Source organism: Squalius cephalus (genome assembly GCF_949319135.1).
Source record: "Squalius cephalus genome assembly, chromosome: 13".
Classification (NCBI taxonomy): Eukaryota; Metazoa; Chordata; class Actinopteri; order Cypriniformes; family Leuciscidae; genus Squalius; species Squalius cephalus.
Window position 1 is genome coordinate 38,770,075 of NC_137134.1, and position 17,187 is coordinate 38,787,261.

The 17,187-nt window shown below is 47.0% G+C and overlaps 1 protein-coding gene across 1 annotated transcript in view; it reads left to right on the forward strand.

The window, feature by feature from the left end:
* Nucleotides 1-17,187, forward strand: part of dstyk (dual serine/threonine and tyrosine protein kinase) — a 42,040-nt gene that overhangs the window by 18,743 nt on the left and 6,110 nt on the right. The window contains exons 3-10 of the mRNA XM_079890219.1: nt 523-987; nt 2,225-2,420; nt 5,369-5,607; nt 7,050-7,133; nt 7,213-7,389; nt 10,370-10,499; nt 10,578-10,734; nt 12,900-13,032. Of these exons, the coding sequence (XP_079746345.1) occupies nt 523-987; nt 2,225-2,420; nt 5,369-5,607; nt 7,050-7,133; nt 7,213-7,389; nt 10,370-10,499; nt 10,578-10,734; nt 12,900-13,032 (1,581 nt within the window). The remainder of the gene's footprint in view (nt 1-522; nt 988-2,224; nt 2,421-5,368; nt 5,608-7,049; nt 7,134-7,212; nt 7,390-10,369; nt 10,500-10,577; nt 10,735-12,899; nt 13,033-17,187) is intronic.

The window sequence follows — 17,187 nt, forward strand, 5'->3', positions numbered from 1 at the left end:
TCATCAGATTTTTCAATAATTTAATTGTAATTTTCATTAATTTTAGTAAATGATACTTTAATTGATCATTTTTAATTAAAAAATATAAACTTCAACCCAATATTGAAAATATTTTTATTAGTGCTGTGCAACGATTAATCGCCTCCAAAATAAAAGTTTGTTTACATAATATATGTGTGTGTAGTGTACTGTGTATAATTTACACATGCATATATATATATATATATATATATATATATTTCAGAAATATTTGCATGTATATACTGTATATATTATATAATATATATATAATTTATATTATATATAAATATTTTATATATAAATAACAAATTTTTCTTAAATATATACATGCATGTGTGTGTATTTATATACCGAAATAATTATACACTGTACATATATTATGTAAACACAAACGTTTATTTTGGATGCGATTAACCGTTGCACGGCCCTAATTTTTATTGCCGCTTTTCTTCGAACACTCACCAGCGTTTAGCATTTACCAGTCCTGTGTTTCCCCGCCAGGAGGTGAAGATCATGGTTCTGCCGTGCCGGAACGTCCAGCCGGTGGAGGAGGCTCTGGAGGACTGCAGGCGCGGGATCCTTCCCATAATCCTCTACGCCGTGAGCAAGGACACGCTGAGCGCGGAACAGCTGAGCGATCTTCAGAAGGTGCGCGAGACGCTGCCGTACCCCGTGTGTTTCGTCCGGATCCCGACCGAACCCGCGCCAGACCCGCCGGGCCAGCGCTCCGCTCTGTTCGCGCAGCTCGTGTCTCAGGAGCTAATCGGCGGCACGGTGGGAAACTGCGCCTGCGGGGCTCCGGCTCAGACGCCCGGGAAGATGCAAGGCATTCTGGGAGAGAGTCTGGAGCGCCTGCACCGGGTCCTGGTGCCGTTCGCGAGGCAGGTTCTGCAGAGCCAGCAGGTGGAGGCGACGACGCTGCTCAACGCCGTGCACTGCCGCTGCCTCGACCTCTTCATCAACCAGGTGACACACGCTAACGCTAACGAACATGCTACTGCTAATCAGAGCCAGGACATTGTTTAACATAACTCTGATTGTGTTCGTCTTATAGAAGAATGAACACCTAGGAGGACGTGAGGGAGAGTGAACCATGGGCTGATTTTCAGTTTTGGGTGAACTGTCCCTTTAAGTCGAGTTGGCTTATTATTCGAGGCTGCGATTATTATTTTTATGCGCAGCTCGTCATTAGTCGCGTCTCCGTTACCCTTCAAATTGCGCAAACTGAAATTGAAAATACGCCCAATGGAAACACGTCGATTTCACAAAAAACTCCAATATATCGCAAAACGTTTTTACGCTTGCATGAGTGTGTGTGTGTGTTATCTCAGAATAAACTCCCTTCAGGTGTGTGTGTGTGTGTGTGTGTGTGTGTGTGTTATCTCAGAATAAACCCCCTTCAGGTGTGTGTGTGTGTGTGTGTGTGTGTGTGTGTTATCTCAGAATAAACCCCCTTCAGGTGTGTGTGTGTGTGTGTGTGTGTGTGTGTGTTATCTCAGAATAAACCCCCTTCAGGTGTGTGTGTGTGTGTGTGTGTGTGTGTGTGTGTGTGTTATCTCAGAATAAACCCCCTTCAGGTGTGTGTGTGTGTGTGTGTGTGTGTGTGTTATCTCAGAATAAACCCCCTTCAGGTGTGTGTGTGTGTGTTATCTCAGAATAAACCCCTTCAGGTGTGTGTGTGTGTGTGTGTTATCTCAGAATAAACCCCTTCAGGTGTGTGTGTGTGTGTGTGTGTGTGTGTGTGTGTTATCTCGGAATAAACCCCTTCAGGTGTGTGTGTGTGTGTGTGTGTGTGTGTGTGTGTGTGTATGTGTGTGTGTGTGTGTTATCTCAGAATAAACCCCCTTCAGGTGTGTGTGTGTGTGTTATCTCAGAATAAACCCCTTTTGGTGTGTGTGTGTGTGTGTGTGTGTGTGTTATCTCAGAATAAACCCCTTCAGGTGTGTGTGTGTGTGTGATCTCAGAATAAACCCCTTCAGGTGTGTGTGTGTGTGTGTGTGTGTTCTCTCAGAATAAACCCCTTCAGGTGTGTGTGTGTTATCTCAGAATAAACCCCCTTCAGGTGTGTGTGTGTGTGTGTTATCTCAGAATAAACCCCTTCAGCTGTGTGTGTGTGTCTGGATGTTCATTATCCCTCACGTAAACACAAACGAAGTGCATGTTGTAACGTGCTGTTGGATGTGTGTGTGTGTGTGTGTTTGAGGCGTTCGACATGCAGCGGGATCTTCAGATCACCCCGCGGCGTCTGGAATACACTCGCGAGAAGGAGGGCGAGCTCTTCTCCTCCCTCATGGCCATCGCCAACCGCAAGCAGGAGGAGATGAAGGAGATGATCGTGGAGACGCTGGAGAGCATGAAGGAGCAGCTCCTGGAGGACGCCGCCAACCTGGAGTTCACAGGTCAGAGGTCGAGGCCCAGGCCACAGCTCAGCCACACACTTACAAATCAAACGTTTTTCATTTAAAGGTGCAGTGTGTAGTATTCAGGAGGATCTGTGGGCAGAAGTGCAATATAATATAACTTATATTATATAACTATGTTTTTAGTGATCTTACAGAATGAAGCGTTATGTGTTTATTATCTTAGAATGAGCATTTCTCTCTACACACACCGCGGGTCCGCTTACATCGACATGTTTCTACGGTGGCCCTGAGTGGACAAACGCGTTTTGTCACTGTGTTGCTCTTCATGATAAGAAGCTTCAGCTAAAGTCTGCGAATAAAACATTGACACAATGATGAACAAGGAACAATAATATTCACTTATCGTTTTACTGAATAATTAAATTAAATTAAATTACCTCACCACTAGATGCCGCTAAAACTTACACACTGCACCTTTAACGTTTATGGATTCAGTTTAGTTTGTTTTTGATTAGTTTTCATTCTTTCATTGTTAGTTTTCATTTAGTTTGAGTTTTTTAAACTTAGAAAATCAAATTACATTTCAAAATTTTTAAATCATTGTTCATTTAGGTATTTTTCAATTTCTATGTTGTTTATTGTTTCAATTTAGTTTTTATTTTATTAGTTTTCACTCTTATCATTGTTCATTTTAGTTTTTTATCATTAGAAATACAAAATTACATTTAAAAAGTTTTAAATTCTTGTTAGTATCATTTTCTTCCACTTTTTATTTTCAGTTTATTGTTAATTTAGTTAGTTTAATTTTTATTTAGTTTGTTTTTTATCATTAGAAAAACAAATTTACATTTAAAAAGTTTTAAATCGTTAATTTAGTTTTTCCTATTTTATGTTCAGTTTATTGTTCATTTAGTTTGTTTGACTAGTTTGCACTTTATCGTTGTTAGTTATAGTTTTTTTATCATTAGAAAAACAAAATTACATTTTAAAACTTAAATCATTGTTAATTTATTTTCTGTTCAGCTTATTGTTTTAACCTTGTGTATTTTAGTTTTAGTTTTTTATCATTAGAAAAATTTTAAATGTTTTAAAATGATTGTTAATAGTTTTATTTCCTATTTTTATGTTCAGTTTATTAAGTTTGATTCGTTTTCATTCTATCATTGTTAGTTTTAGTTTTTATCATTAGAAAAACAAAAAAAGTTTTAAAAGTTTTAAATAATTTTTAATTTAGTTTTATTTTTTTTACATTTATGTTTTAGTTTTATGTTTTTTCATTCTATCATTGTCAGGTTTTAGTTTAGTTGTAGTTTTATATCATTAGAAAAACAATTAAAGTGTTTAAAATTGTAGTTTATTGTTAATTTAGTTTATTTTTGACTCATTTTTTTATAATTAGAAAAACAAAATGACATTTAAATTTTAATAAAAAATGTTTACATTATTGTTTATTTAGTTTTTTCTATTTTCATGTTGTTTATTTTTTTCAATGTAGTTTCTTTCAGTTTTAGTTTGAGAGTTTGAGTTTTAGTTTTAGTTTGTTCAGTTTTAGTTTGAGAGTTGATAGATTCTGCTTATTTAGCTTTATTTCAGTATTTTAGGGCTGCCACAGTTAATGCACTCACTTTCCTCCAGGGTTTACCAGCAGTGCACTTCTTATTTCAGTATTTCAGCTTCATGTTTAATGTCTGTCAAGGTTTCCAGTTTTATAATCCCGCATACATCGAAACTTAAACAATGATCTTGTGGTTGTGGCCATTTCTGTTTATTTTATGTGTTTTTTCCAGTTATACAAGCTGTTTGTCATTTAGATTTCATTGAGGGTTTTTTAACATCATTGGCCTTTACAAATGTCAGGAAAAATAGTTAAAATAGTTATAATATTATAGTTTAGTTCATTATGGAGTTAAACAGTTTGATCTGATGCTCTGAAACCACTAGAAGGATAAACTTCCGCTTTACTAGCGTGTGTTGATCTACTGTGGTCAAACGTGACTGTGTGTGTGTGTGTGTGTGTGTGTGTGTGTGTGTGTGAGGGGGAAATCCACTGATATTGCCCTATTATTGTTTGTTTGAGGTGATCCATTAGTGTTAATGGGTGTCACGTGACTGTCATTTCGAAGGCTGTTTCCTCAGGATGTTGCGTTTGTCGGCCGCTGCTTCATAACACACACAACATGAGTGTAAACCCTCACAGCAGACGATGTACAGTAGTGTAGACGAACACAGTCGGCACTAGAGGCGGGTAACGTTTGAGTTTTAATGGTTCTGATTATTTTTGATTCCAATAAGGTAAAAAAAAAAAATCTTAGATTTCATTCACATTTAGTGTTATTATAAAACATGTCTCTGAGTATCATGAACAGAAATCATCAGGATAAAGAACACTTACACAAGGAGCGTTTGCCTGAGGTTTAAAAACACCATAGAAGAACAACTAGCCCAACTAATATAAACTTCAAGCATTATTAAAAACAATAAACACTCAGTAATTAAAAAAAGAACTAATAAAAAATTAGCAATCACAACTAATAGACACAACTGAACAAAGATACGATTGAAATAAACAGAGTTTTAAGATTTTCAGGATCAGAAACTGCATTTAAATGTAAAATAACACTGAACTTTATAAATAAAATATACATTACAAATATAGTTACAAAAGTTATTCAGTGAAGAACGAGTGAATTTCTCTTTGTCTTCTGTTGTTATTATAGAGACGGCATATATATGTTATATGTTATATCAGGAATATTAGGCTGCTGTCACTTTAAGAGCTGCACTGATCCACTACACTGATCCACATGAACACAGAAGACAGAGTCTCTCGCCTCAGTGGTCACAGAGGAATCGAAATTTACATTTTATAACAAGTATCTGATTCCCAACCCTAGTCAGCACTGGTTTATTGACTGGTTCCCGTGTGTGTGTGTGTGTGTGTGTGTGTGTGTGTGTGTGTGTGTGTGTGTGTGTGTGTGTTACAGACATCATCATGACATCTAATGCGGAGCCCATGAGCTCTAAAGACATCAAGGTGTGTATCAGTCAGATCCAGGACCTGATCGTGATCCGGCTCAACCAGGCGGTGGCGAATAAACTCACCAGCTCTGTGGATTACCTGCGGGAGAGCTTCGTGGGAACGCTGGAGAGATGCCTGGGCAGCCTGGAGAAGTCCACAGCAGAGCCCTGCACACACAACGTCACCTCCAACCACCTCAAGCAGGTGCGCGCACACACACACACGCACACACACACACGCACACACACACACGCACACACGCACACACACACACACACACGCACATGTGCACACACACACACACACACACACACACACACACACACACACACGTTGAATGGTGCTGTAAACAATAGTCACTCTTGTGCTCCTCCTCGCGGTCAGAAATGACGCATTGGAAACGAATGCGAGATGAGTTTCCTCTAGTGGAAGCGTTTGGTACTGCAGCCGAACAACATCTCACTGAACGCTCATTTACTGAGATATCAAACTCACATGTGGAACACAACTTGTTCAGATTCATGGCTTTGGTTTTAGAGTAAATCTATATTTCATATAAAAATTGAAAATAGTATTTTTGCACAAAAGTAAAATTCTGTAACTTTTTTTAAGTTCACTTTTTAAAACCTTTTTCACTTCAGCAATAAACTGCCAAGTGTCGTCTTTGAAAAGAGATCACACTTCAGTCTGTGATCTAAAGCACTTAAAAAGGTGAACAGCTGCTGAACAGAAAGGAAGATATTTAGAAGAATGTCAGTAACCAGACAGTTTCTGGGTCTCATTGACTTCAATAGTATATTTTTTTCCTACTATATGGAAGTCAGTGAGACCAGAAACTGTCTGGTTACTGATATTCTTCTAAATATCTTCCTTTCTGTTCTTCAGAAGAAAGAAATTCATACAGGTTTGAAACAACATGAGGGTGAGTATATGATGACAGAATTTTCTTTTTAAAGTGGAGTATCCCTTTAAGGAAGGTCTGTGCTCAAAAAGTGAATAAATGGATTATAAATACAGTGTAAATATAATTCAGTACCATAAAATCCCCTAAAAATACAAAATATTAAATAAAAAACATTTGACAAAAAAAAAAACTTTTTGGCAAAATCTGATTCAGAAAAAGCTTCACTGTAATAAAAAAAAGTTATTTTTGGTGTGGAAGCCCATTTCCACCACACATGAAGAATTATTATTTACAAAAGCTTGATTTATGACATATAACGTCATAAAAAGTCATAATTATGACGTACAATTTTTAATTACAGTTAATTAAAAGTAATTGTCACAATAAAGTCACAATTGTCAATATGACTTATGATATAAATATAAATTGTAACATACCAAGTCATAATTATGTCGAAATTATGACATAAAAGTTTAAATTATGACAATTTCTAATTCTGTCATACTAATTCTGTCATATGACTTATCTCATAATTATGACTTTCTTATCTATGACTTTATCTACTTCAAAATGTGGTTTTACTCAATGTTAATTATTATTTGTGATATTCACTTGCAATTTCTGAAGATGAAATAGTTTCAAAGGAAATCCTACACCTTTTTTTTAAGTCTTTAAAAAACATTTTTTTATTTTTTTATTCTCTTTCCGTGTGTGTGTGTGTGTGTGTGTGTGTGTGGTGCAGATCCTGAACGCGGCGTATCACGTGGAGGTGACGTTCCACTCGGGATCCTCCGTCACACGCCTCTTCTGGGAGCAGATCAAACAGGTACGTTACCCATAATGCTCTGCGCTGGCGGCGCGTGGCTCGGCCGCTAATGTGTGTGTGTGTGTGTGTGTGTCCTCAGATCATCCACCGGATCTCGTGGGTCAATCCGCCGTCCGTCACGAGCGAGTGGAAGCGCAAGGTCGCGCAGGACGCCATCGAGAGCCTCAGCGCCGCCAAACTGGCCAAGAGCATCTGCTCCCAGTTCAGGACTCGCCTCAACAGCTCCCATGAGGCCTTCGCCAGCTCGCTCAGACAGGTCGGACACACACACACACACACACACACACATACACACACACACTCTCACACACACACTCTCACACACACACGCACTCACACACACACACACACACACACACACACACACACACACATACACACACACACTCTCACACACACACTCTCACACACACACGCACACACACACACACACACACACACACACACACACACACATACACACACCCATGAGGCCTTCGCCAGCTCGCTCAGACAGGTCAGACACACACACACACACACACACTCTCTTACACACACACACACACACACACACACACACAGGTGAGTGAGTGAGTTAGTCGGTGAGTGAGTCGGTGAGTGAGTGGGTGGGTGAGTGAGTGAGTGTGTGAGTGAGTGAGTGAGTGGGTGGGTGAGTGAGTCGGTGAGTGAGTCGGTGGGTGAGTGAGTGGGTGGGTGAGTGGGTGAGTGAGTCGGTGAGTGAGTCGGTGGGTGAGTGAGTGGGTGAGTGAGTCGGTGGGTGAGTGAGTGGGTGAGTGAGTGGGTGGGTGAGTGAGTGGGTGAGTGAGTGGGTGGGTGAGTGAGTGGGTGGGTGAGTGAGTGGGTGGGTGAGTGAGTGGGTGGGTGAGTGAGTCGGTGGGTGAGTGAGTGGGTGGGTGAGTGAGTGGGTGAGTGAGTGGGTGGGTGAGTGAGTGGGTGAGTGAGTGGGTGGGTGAGTGAGTGGGTGGGTGAGTGGGTGGGTGAGTGAGTCGGTGAGTGAGTCGGTGGGTGAGTGAGTGGGTGGGTGAGTGAGTGGGTGGGTGAGTGAGTGGGTGAGTGAGTGGGTGGGTGAGTGAGTGGGTGGGTGAGTGAGTGGGTGGGTGAGTGAGTGGGTGGGTGAGTGAGTCGGTGGGTGAGTGAGTGGGTGAGTGAGTGGGTGGGTGAGTGAGTCGGTGAGTGAGTCGGTGGGTGAGTGAGTCGGTGGGTGAGTGAGTCGGTGAGTGAGTCGGTGGGTGAGTGAGTCGGTGGGTGAGTGAGTCGGTGAGTGAGTGAGTCGGTGGGTGAGTGAGTGGGTGAGTGAGTGGGTGGGTGAGTGAGTGGGTGGGTGAGTGAGTGGGTGGGTGAGTGAGTCGGTGAGTGAGTCGGTGGGTGAGTGAGTCGGTGGGTGAGTGAGTCGGTGAGTGAGTCGGTGGGTGAGTGAGTCGGTGAGTGAGTCGGTGGGTGAGTGAGTCGGTGGGTGAGTGAGTCGGTGAGTGAGTCGGTGGGTGAGTGAGTGGGTGAGTGAGTGGGTGGGTGAGTGAGTCGGTGGGTGAGTGAGTCGGTGGGTGAGTGAGTCGGTGGGTGAGTGAGTCGGTGGGTGAGTGAGTCGGTGGGTGAGTGAGTGGGTGAGTGAGTGGGTGGGTGAGTGAGTGGGTGAGTGAGTGGGTGGGTGAGTGAGTGGGTGGGTGAGTGAGTGGGTGGGTGAGTGAGTGGGTGGGTGAGTGAGTCGGTGAGTGAGTCGGTGGGTGAGTGAGTGGGTGGGTGAGTGAGTGGGTGAGTGGGTGAGTGAGTGGGTGGGTGAGTGAGTGGGTGGGTGAGTGAGTGGGTGGGTGAGTGAGTGGGTGGGTGAGTGAGTGGGTGAGTGAGTGGGTGGGTGAGTGAGTGGGTGGGTGAGTGAGTGGGTGGGTGAGTGAGTCGGTGAGTGAGTCGGTGGGTGAGTGAGTGGGTGGGTGAGTGAGTGGGTGAGTGAGTGGGTGGGTGAGTGAGTGGGTGAGTGAGTGAGTGGGTGGGTGAGTGAGTGGGTGGGTGAGTGAGTGAGTGGGTGGGTGAGTGAGTCGGTGAGTGAGTCGGTGGGTGAGTGAGTGGGTGGGTGAGTGAGTGGGTGAGTGAGTGGGTGGGTGAGTGAGTGGGTGAGTGAGTGGGTGGGTGAGTGAGTGGGTGGGTGAGTGAGTGGGTGGGTGAGTGAGTCGGTGAGTGAGTCGGTGGGTGAGTGAGTCGGTGGGTGAGTGAGTCGGTGAGTGAGTCGGTGGGTGAGTGAGTCGGTGGGTGAGTGAGTCGGTGAGTGAGTGAGTCGGTGGGTGGGTGGGTGAGTGAGTGGGTGGGTGAGTGAGTGGGTGGGTGAGTGAGTCGGTGGGTGAGTGAGTCGGTGGGTGAGTGAGTCGGTGGGTGAGTGAGTCGGTGAGTGAGTCGGTGGGTGAGTGAGTCGGTGAGTGAGTCGGTGGGTGAGTGAGTCGGTGGGTGAGTGAGTCGGTGAGTGAGTCGGTGGGTGAGTGAGTGGGTGAGTGAGTGGGTGGGTGAGTGAGTCGGTGGGTGAGTGAGTCGGTGGGTGAGTGAGTGGGTGAGTGAGTGGGTGGGTGAGTGAGTGGGTGGGTGAGTGAGTGGGTGGGTGAGTGAGTCGGTGAGTGAGTCGGTGGGTGAGTGAGTCGGTGGGTGAGTGAGTCGGTGAGTGAGTCGGTGGGTGAGTGAGTCGGTGAGTGAGTCGGTGGGTGAGTGAGTCGGTGAGTGAGTCGGTGGGTGAGTGAGTGGGTGAGTGAGTGGGTGGGTGAGTGAGTCGGTGGGTGAGTGAGTCGGTGGGTGAGTGAGTCGGTGGGTGAGTGAGTCGGTGGGTGAGTGGGTGGGTGAGTGAGTGGGTGGGTGAGTGAGTGGGTGGGTGAGTGAGTCGGTGAGTGAGTCGGTGGGTGAGTGAGTCGGTGGGTGAGTGAGTCGGTGAGTGAGTCGGTGGGTGAGTGAGTCGGTGAGTGAGTCGGTGGGTGAGTGAGTCGGTGAGTGAGTCGGTGGGTGAGTGAGTGGGTGAGTGAGTGGGTGGGTGAGTGAGTCGGTGGGTGAGTGAGTCGGTGGGTGAGTGAGTCGGTGGGTGAGTGAGTCGGTGGGTGAGTGAGTCGGTGGGTGAGTGAGTCGGTGGGTGAGTGAGTCGGTGAGTGAGTGAGTGAGTCGTGAGTTCGTGAGTGAGTGAGTCGGTGAGTGAGTCGGTGAGTGAGTGTGTATTTATATGTGTGTGTGTGAGAGACTCTGTGTGTGTGACTACTGATGTGTGTGTGCAGCTGGAGGAGGGTCACACGGGTCGTCTGGAGCGCACTGAAGACCTCTGGCTGCGGGTCAGGAAGGATCACGCGCCGCGACTCGCTCGACTGTCGCTGGAGAGCCGATCGCTGCGAGACATTCTGCTGCACGGTGAGACACGATCAGTGTGTGTGTGTGTGTGTGTGTGTGTGTGTGTGTGATCTCCGTCTGACTCCACTGTTTCCTCAGGAAAGCCCAAGCTGGGCCGTGAGCTGGGCCGAGGTCAGTACGGGGTGGTGTATCTGTGTGACAACTGGGCCGGGCATCACCCGTGTGCGCTGAAGTCTGTGGTTCCTCCTGACGACAAGCACTGGAACGACCTCGCGCTGGAGTTCCACTACACACGGTAACAGCACTGCGCCCCCTGCTGCACTGGAGACACACACACACACACACACACACACACACACACTGCTGCACTGGAGACACACACACACACACACACACACTGCTGCACTGGAGACACACACACACACTGCTGCACTGGAGACACACACACACACACACACACACACACACACACACACTGCTGCACTGGAGACACACACACACACACACACACACACACACTGCTGCACTGGAGACACACACACACACACACACACACACTGCTGCACTGGAGACACACACACACTGCTGCACTGGAGACACACACACACACACACACACACACACTGCTGCACTGGAGACACACACACACACACACACACACACTGCTGCACTGGAGACACACACACACACACACACACACTGCTGCACTGGAGACACACACACACTGCTGCACTGGAGACACACACACACACACACACACACACACACACACTGCTGCACTGGAGACACACACACACACACACACACACACACACTGCTGCACTGGAGACACACACACACACACACACACACACACTGCTGCACTGGAGACACACACACACTGCTGCACTGGAGACACACACACACACACACACACACACACACACACTGCTGCACTGGAGACACACACACACACACACACACACACACACACACACACACACACTGCTGCACTGGAGACACACACACACACACACACACACTGCTGCACTGGAGACACACACACACACACACACTGCTGCACTGGAGACACACACACACACACACACATTGCTGCACTGGAGACACACACACACACACACACACACTGCTGCACTGGAGACACACACACACACTGCTGCACTGGAGACACACACACACACACACACACACACACTGCTGCACTGGAGACACACACACACACACACACACACACACACACACACACACACACACTGCTGCACTGGAGACACACACACACACACACACACACACACACACACACACTGCTGCACTGGAGACACACACACTGCTGCACTGGAGACACACACACACACTGCTGCACTGGAGACACACACACACTGCTGCACTGGAGACACACACACACACTGCTGCACTGGAGACACACACACACACACACACACACACACACACACACTGCTGCACTGGAGACACACACACACACACACACACACACACACACACACACTGCTGCACTGGAGACACACACACACACACACTGCTGCACTGGAGACACACACACACACACACACACACACACACACACACACACTGCTGCACTGGAGACACACACACACACACACACACACACACACACACACACACTGCTGCACTGGAGACACACACACTGCTGCACTGGAGACACACACACACTGCTGCACTGGAGACACACACACACACTGCTGCACTGGAGACACACACACACACACACACACACACACACACACTGCTGCACTGGAGACACACACACACACACACTGCTGCACTGGAGACACACACACACACACACACACACACACACTGCTGCACTGGAGACACACACACACACACACACTGCTGCACTGGAGACACACACACACACACACACACACACACTGCTGCACTGGAGACACACACACTGCTGCACTGGAGACACACACACACACACACACACACACTGCTGCACTGGAGACACACACACACACACTGCTGCACTGGAGACACACACACACACTGCTGCACTGGAGAAACACACACACACACACACACACTGCTGCACTGGAGACACACACACACACACATACACACTGCTGCACTGGAGACACACACACACACACACTGCTGCACTGGAGACACACACACACACACACACACACACACTGCTGCACTGGAGACACACACACACATACACACTGCTGCACTGGAGACACACACACACATACACACTGCTGTGCTGGAGTTCCACTACACACGGTAACAGCACTGGAGACTTACCCACAAACCCCTGCAGCAGCACATCATGAGCTCACATACATCAATCTGTTAATAATCTAACTACTATATAGCTTATAATAAATTTCCGAGTTCCGATTCCGACTCCTAAACAGTGGTTGAGTTTGGTTTTATTGTTGAATGAATCATTAGATTCCTCATGTGTGTCAGGTCTCTGCCGAAACACGAGCGGTTGGTGAATCTTCATGGGTCGGTTATCGATCACTCGTACAGCGGCGGCTCCAGTATCGCCGTTCTGCTGATCATGGAGCGATTGCACAGAGATCTCTACGCGGGCCTGAAGGTACCGACACACTTCTGTCTGTCTGTGGTTCTGTCGGTCTGTGGTTCTGTCTGTGGTTCTGTCTGTGGTTCTGTCTGACTGTGGTTCTGTCTGTCTGTCTGTGGTTCTGTCTGACTGTGGTTCTGTCTGTCTGTGGTTCTGTCTGACTGTGGTTCTGTCTGTCTGACTGTGGTTCTGTCTGACTGTGGTTATGTCTGTCTGTGGTTCTGTCTGACTGTGGTTCTGTCTGTCTGTGGTTCTGTCTGACTGTGGTTCTGTCTGTCTGTGGTTCTGTCTGACTGTGGTTCTGTCTGTCTGTGGTTCTGTCTGACTGTGGTTCTGTCTGTCTGTGGTTCTGTCTGACTGTGGTTATGTCTGTCTGTGGTTCTGTCTGACTGTGGTTCTGTCTGTCTGTGGTTCTGTCTGACTGTGGTTCTGTCTGTCTGTGGTTCTGTCTGACTGTGGTTCTGTCTGTCTGTCTGTGGTTCTGTCTGACTGTGGTTCTGTCTGTCTGTCTGTCTGTCTGTCTGTCTGTGGTTCTGTCTGTCTGTGGTTCTGTCTGTGGTTCTGTCTGTGGTTCTGTCTGTGGTTCTGTCTGTCTGTGGTTCTGTCTGTGGTTCTGTCTGTCTGTCTGTGCTTCTGTCTGTCTGTGGTTCTGTCTGACTGTGGTTCTGTCTGTCTGTCTGTGGTTCTGTCTGACTGTGGTTCTGTCTGTCTGTCTGTCTGTGCTTCTGTCTGTCTGTGGTTCTGTCTGACTGTGGTTCTGTCTGTCTGTCTGTGGTTCTGTCTGACTGTGGTTCTGTCTGTCTGTGGTTCTGTCTGACTGTGGTTCTGTCTGTCTGTGGTTCTGTCTGACTGTGGTTCTGTCTGTCTGTGGTTCTGTCTGACTGTGGTTCTGTCTGTCTGTGGTTCTGTCTGACTGTGGTTATGTCTGTCTGTGGTTCTGTCTGACTGTGGTTCTGTCTGTCTGTGGTTCTGTCTGACTGTGGTTCTGTCTGTCTGTGGTTCTGTCTGACTGTGGTTCTGTCTGTCTGTCTGTGGTTCTGTCTGACTGTGGTTCTGTCTGTCTGTCTGTCTGTCTGTCTGTCTGTCTGTGGTTCTGTCTGTCTGTGGTTCTGTCTGTGGTTCTGTCTGTGGTTCTGTCTGTGGTTCTGTCTGACTGTGGTTCTGTCTGTCTGTGGTTCTGTCTGTGGTTCTGTCTGTCTGTCTGTGCTTCTGTCTGTCTGTGGTTCTGTCTGACTGTGGTTCTGTCTGTCTGTCTGTGGTTCTGTCTGACTGTGGTTCTGTCTGTCTGTCTGTCTGTCTGTCTGTCTGTGGTTCTGTCTGTCTGTGGTTCTGTCTGTGGTTCTGTCTGTGGTTCTGTCTGTGGTTCTGTCTGTGGTTCTGTCTGTGGTTCTGTCTGACTGTGGTTCTGTCTGTCTGTGGTTCTGTCTGTGGTTCTGTCTGTCTGTCTGTGCTTCTGTCTGTCTGTGGTTCTGTCTGTGGTTCAGACTGTCTGTCTGTGCTTCTGTCTGTCTGTGGTTCTGTCTGACTGTGGTTCTGTCTGTCTGTGCTTCTGTCTGTCTGTGGTTCTGTCTGACTGTGGTTCTGTCTGACTGTGGTTCTGTCTGACTGTGGTTCTGTCTGTCTGTGGTTCTGTCTGTCTGTGGTTCTGTCTGACTGTGGTTCTGTCTGTCTGTGGTTCTGTCTGTCTGTGCTTCTGTCTGTCTGTGGTTCTGTCTGACTGTGGTTCTGTCTGTCTGTGCTTCTGTCTGTCTGTGGTTCTGTCTGACTGTGGTTCTGTCTGTCTGTGGTTCTGTCTGTCTGTCTGTGCTTCTGTCTGTCTGTCTGTGCTTCTGTCTGTGGTTCTGTCTGTCTGTCTGTGCTTCTGTCTGTGGTTCTGTCTGACTGTGGTTCTGTCTGTGGTTCAGACTGTCTGTCTGTGCTTCTGTCTGTCTGTGGTTCTGTCTGACTGTGGTTCTGTCTGTCTGTGCTTCTGTCTGTCTGTGGTTCTGTCTGACTGTGGTTCTGTCTGTCTGTGGTTCTGTCTGTCTGTGGTTCTGTCTGTCTGTGGTTCTGTCTGACTGTGGTTCTGTCTGTCTGTCTGTCTGTGGTTCTGTCTGACTGTGGTTCTGTCTGTCTGTGGTTCTGTCTGACTGGTTCTGTCTGTGCTTCTGTCTGTCTGTGGTTCTGTCTGTGGTTCTGTCTGTCTGTGGTTCTGTCTGACTGTGGTTCTGTCTGACTGTGGTTCTGTCTGTCTGTGGTTCTGTCTGTGGTTTTGTCTGTGGTTCTGTCTGTCTGTGGTTCTGTCTGACTGTGCTTCTGTCTGACTGTGCTTCTGTCTGTCTGTGGTTCTGTCTGTCTGTGCTTCTGTCTGACTGTGGTTCTGTCTGTCTGTGGTACTGTCTGTCTTTGGTTCTGTCTGTGCTTCTGTCTGTCTGTGCTTCTGACTGTGGTTCTGTCTGACTGTGGTTCTGTCTGTCTGTGGTTCTGTCTGTCTGTGGTTCTGTCTGTGCTTCTGTCTGTCTGTGGTTCTGTCTGTCTTTGGTTCTGTCTGACTGTGGTTCTGTCTGTGCTTCTGTCTGTCTGTGGTTCTGTCTGACTGTGGTTCTGTCTGACTGTGGTTCTGTCTGACTGTGGTTCTGTCTGTCTGTGCTTCTGTCTGTCTGTGGTTCTGTCTGACTGTGGTTCTGTCTGTCTGTGGTTCTGTCTGTGGTTCTGTCTGTCTGTCTGTGCTTCTGTCTGTCTGTGGTTCTGTCTGTGGTACAGACTGTCTGTCTGTGCTTCTGTCTGTCTGTGGTTCTGTCTGACTGTGGTTCTGTCTGTCTGTGCTTCTGTCTGTCTGTGGTTCTGTCTGACTGTGGTTCTGTCTGACTGTGGTTCTGTCTGTCTGTGGTTCTGTCTGTCTGTGGTTCTGTCTGACTGTGGTTCTGTCTGTCTGTGCTTCTGTCTGTCTGTGGTTCTGTCTGTCTGTGGTTCTGTCTGTCTGTGGTTCTGTCTGTGCTTCTGTCTGTCTGTGGTTCTGTCTGTCTTTGGTTCTGTCTGACTGTGGTTCTGTCTGTGCTTCTGTCTGTCTGTGGTTCTGTCTGACTGTGGTTCTGTCTGACTGTGGTTCTGTCTGTCTGTGCTTCTGTCTGTCTGTGGTTCTGTCTGACTGTGGTTCTGTCTGTCTGTGGTTCTGTCTGTGGTTCTGTCTGTCTGTCTGTGCTTCTGTCTGTCTGTGGTTCTGTCTGTGGTTCAGACTGTCTGTCTGTGCTTCTGTCTGTCTGTGGTTCTGTCTGTCTGTGCTTCTGTCTGTCTGTGGTTCTGTCTGACTGTGGTTCTGTCTGACTGTGGTTCTGTCTGACTGTGGTTCTGTCTGTCTGTGGTTCTGTCTGTCTGTGGTTCTGTCTGTCTGTGGTTCTGTCTGACTGTGGTTCTGTCTGTCTGTGCTTCTGTCTGTCTGTGGTTCTGTCTGACTGTGGTTCTGTCTGTCTGTGCTTCTGTCTGTCTGTGGTTCTGTCTGACTGTGGTTCTGTCTGTCTGTGGTTCTGTCTGTGGTTCTGTCTGTCTGTGCTTCTGTCTGTCTGTGCTTCTGTCTGTCTGTGCTTCTGTCTGTGGTTCTGTCTGTGGTTCTGTCTGTCTGTCTGTCTGTGCTTCTGTCTGTGGTTCTGTCTGACTGTGGTTCTGTCTGTCTGTGGCTCTGTCTGTCTGTGGTTCTGTATGTGGTTCTGTCTGTCTGTGCTTCTGTCTGTCTGTGGTTCTGTCTGACTGTGGTTCTGTCTGTCTGTGGTTCTGTCTGTCTGTGGTTCTGTCTGACTGTGGTTCTGACTGTGGTTCTGTCTGACTGTGGTTCTGTCTGTGGTTCTGTCTGTCTGTGGTTCTGTCTGTCTGTGGTTCTGTCTGTCTGTGCTTCTGTCTGTCTGTGGTTCTGTCTGACTGTGGTTCTGTCTGTCTGTGGTTCTGTCTGTGGTTCTGTCTGTCTGTCTGTGCTTCTGTCTGTCTGTCTGTGCTTCTGTCTGTGGTTCTGTCTGTGGTTCTGTCTGTGGTTCTGTCTGTCTGTGCTTCTGTCTGTCTGTGGTTCTGTTTGTCTGTGGTTCTGTCTGTCTGTGGTTCTGTCTGTCTGTGCTTCTGTCTGTCTGTGGTTCTGTCTGACTGTGGTTCTGTCTGTCTGTGGTTCTGTCTGTGGTTCTGTCTGTCTGTGGTTCTGACTGTCTG